Genomic DNA, 3,570 nt, shown 5'->3' with positions numbered 1-3,570 from the left:
CGTTCGCGAACGAGCGTTTTTTTCTTCATATTCGTTCGCAGCAAGTTGTTTTACACCTATTAGAATATTTAATTTTTTTATTTCCCACGGGGTCAAACCCTTTAGTTTGACCAAATCTTCTTCATTAAACAAGCGTGGCTCATTTTTCTTAGAATCAACTACGTACTCTTCGTCGATAGGAGAATCAGGGTGGTGGGTGTCAAGGTCTTCAAGTGAATCATGTGAGAGGGAAACTGGAACAGGGTTCTCGATGTCATGTGGGACCGGTTTTAGAGCCGACTTACAATCTGCATACACAATTTTTGCTTTAGTTTTCTTTGAGAAACCACCAATATTAGTTATGCAAAAAGTAACAATCAGAGACATGATTGGTTACTCACGCCATACCATCCGTACAGGAAAAGGAATTCCCTTCCATTTTCCATTCAGCTACTGTGTAACCCCTGAGTAATACACGGAGCAGCATATATGAGGTAACCACCTCTTGTCTTGGTGCCCAGCTTTAAACCCGAAATAATATTTATAGGCAGTTTTTAATTTAGTGGCAATGTTCTTCTGCTGGTCACGCACAACAAATTACTAACAGACATAACAAAAGTTATGATCTAACACAATGAGAACAGTTAAAACTAATCATGCTGAGCGAGAGATATACATACTACATGTGACGGCAGTGCAAATGACACTGAGTTGCCAAGAACAAACTGACGTATTTGGTGCTAAACTAAATAATGAACTTTCTCATCCATTTCTTTAATTTTGGATTAAGACTCTTTTCATTTTAGCATATTTTATAATATGGCCTATATCTAGCCGAAAGTATAGTTATAATTTTGCACATCACTCAAAATCCTGACGTGCTAGAACAATTCTGAGTGCAGATTCAGAATCCTCAATTTAGTCTGAAACACAAGCTTTCACTCCAGTAGCAAAATCTTTGTTGTCCAGTGTTATCAGATTCAGATTATCCATTATCTGGAGCCCTTTTATTTTTATATTTTTAGAATAGTCAATACTGGAATATGTTTCACCATAGGCCTTCTCGATTATAAACACTGAGATGAAACTCCACCATTTTGGTTTATATTCCATTCAAAACTAATAATTTCATTTTGTTTTTTCTAGAAAAGTTAGAAATATGAAGCAATATGAAAATTACATTGAATCAACATATTTATGTGTGGAATAAATAGATGTGCATAAACAGCAAGAAGGAGCCAACTCAATTCAAAACAGTAAAAAGTCCAGTCAAACAGCCTTTGTAGCATAGAACTGAAATACACACCTATAGTAATTTAAGTCGCTTTTCGCTTTTGACTTTACAACTAATCCAGATTTCCCTACAGTGATCAATAAACAAATATTTGTGTATTTGTTTGTGCGCTTTTGTAGTGTGTAGATGTAACTACTGTTGAAGTGAAGATGTAAGGTTCTCACATAAGAGACACCAAATGACGATAAACATTGAAGAATACAATAATATTTACAGATTTATTTGCCTGCAGTTGTTAGTAAGACAGCAGTAATTGTACATAGCTGAGAGTGTTAAAGTTTCACTCGCTGGTTGGTAGTTATGCATTCTGCTGGTAGTGAGAGAAAGAGTAAAGATTACACTATGCTGACAGAGAGGAAGAAAGGATAAAGGTGGCATTGTCCCTCAAAGCTGCTCTTTGAATGACAACTGAAGGACAAGAAGAAGATTTGCTTCTGTTCATGGCTGACACAAACATGTTCCATGCCAGTTGGGTTGACAGAAGAGATCAGAGAAAGAAATACTCTGTGTTATATAGTCTATGTTCAGGATGTAGGTCAAATCTTAAACAAAGAACTGACCCTTCAGTGACCAGCAAAAAGGTCTTAGGTCAAGTGTTTCCATTAATCATCCAGTGTGGAGATGCAAAGACAAAGGGATTTCATACTTGCTTGACAAGCAACAAGCCAGTGGATTTGGTTTTGAATTTCAGGCAGGACCAAGCAAGGTCCCTGCACTTTTAAATAGCTTATTTGAGATAAATGATTCCCACATATTTCATGATAAAACGAGCTTTGGCAATCCTTTGATATATCAATAAAGAATGTCATTCACTCACAAGGTTGAAAAACGGTGACTATTGTTATCTACTAATACCAACTCTGTGGAAATCAGTACCGACGGATCACTGGATTTTTTCCTCTATTTTGACTACAATTGAGGATAACAAGACCAGATCTGTGGAAGATTTCCTGCCTATTTCACATACAATAACATTTGAGATGTTTGAAGTAATAGAAAGTTATAGAATTGTCAAACTCACTGACCTTTTTAATCATATGCCATGTAAAAGCCCCTGTACTGGTGCCACTTTAAAAGCACCCACCACTTTGTGTAAAGTGGTTGGCTGTCAGAAGGGCATCCAAAACAGACAAAATGAAACCTGGGCAGCTTCAAAGCTGGGCAGCTCCTGTCAAACCATCCAACCCATATCAGCATGGAGAACAGACATACGATGATGATGATGATGATGGTTATTTATCACCTTTCCAAGAAAACCTAAAATCAATGAGAGCTCTGAAATAGTACTATTAGTCTCATGCTCTCAAAATATTTCTAAGAGCCATACTAGGAAGAATGAATAGAAATAGAAAAATTCATGCAGAAGTTGGTGAAGAGCAATTTGGATTTAAGGTCAACAGAGGTACAAGAGATGTCATATTATGATTCAACATTCCAACACAAAAGCAAATAAATTGCTTTTGCAAATAAATGTAAGAAAATTGATTCGTAAATGATGCTGAAGCATTTGACCAAGCACACCACAGAGAGCTCATCATCACTTTAGAAAAAAACAGATTTGGAAGGAAAGGAATCATGTGGGTATTATATTGGAACCAAAAGGTGGACATGAAAATAAGCCATCTTCATCTGTGTGTGCTGTCAAAATAGGCCCAGCTGTGTTATCTTAAACATGCACACACACAGATTGAAGCAAAATAAAGCAAAAATGTTCTGTTAATTCAGAGGAAATATTCCACCTATAATATTACAGAATAAATTCTATATTTCCTTTCCATACAAATTTGTTGCAAAACTGTTGGTTTCTTGTTGGAACTCCCAGGTTTTCTGCACTGAAAGAGCCTTGTTAAGAGCCTATACAGTTAAATGACACAAACTAAATACTTTGCAATTATGTTATGACACCAACCACCATTGAGATTTCAGATTTGAAATTAAAAAATTTGAGTTCTATAGTTTAACGATAATTTACTGCCTCAAAGAAATCTCAGAAACCCTTAAACATATAGGTGCAGCTCTGCCCGCTCTTACAAAAAGATTAAAAGACAAGTCGGGAAAATAATTCAATGGTGTGTTGTTTATAGACAAGTGGGTATCTATAAATCCAGTGTTGGTGTCTGCCAAAGTATGGATAATATGAAGAAAAAGTCAGGACTTAAGGAAAATTGGTAACTAACTATGACATCATAATAGAAATATACAACAAAATTTGTGAATGAAACGTGGTAATAGATTTTTACCAAATTTATTACCTCCCTTTAAGTTTCTGGACTATATATATATATATATATATATAT

General features: G+C 35.6%; 1 protein-coding gene across 1 annotated transcript in view; it reads right to left on the bottom strand.

The window, feature by feature from the left end:
- The window catches only part of LOC106873532 (zinc finger protein 664), an 11,333-nt gene extending 10,967 nt beyond the window's left edge, over positions 1–366 (bottom strand). The window contains exon 1 of the mRNA XM_052977776.1: positions 99–366. Coding sequence (XP_052833736.1) covers positions 99–366 — 268 coding nt within the window. The remainder of the gene's footprint in view (positions 1–98) is intronic.
- Positions 367–3,570: the final 3,204 nt, after the last annotated feature.

This window comes from Octopus bimaculoides, chromosome 28 (genome assembly GCF_001194135.2).
Source record: "Octopus bimaculoides isolate UCB-OBI-ISO-001 chromosome 28, ASM119413v2, whole genome shotgun sequence".
NCBI classification, from domain to species: Eukaryota; Metazoa; Mollusca; class Cephalopoda; order Octopoda; family Octopodidae; genus Octopus; species Octopus bimaculoides.
The sequence above is the reverse complement of the archived record's forward strand: the minus strand, read 5'-3'. Positions and strand labels throughout refer to the sequence as shown.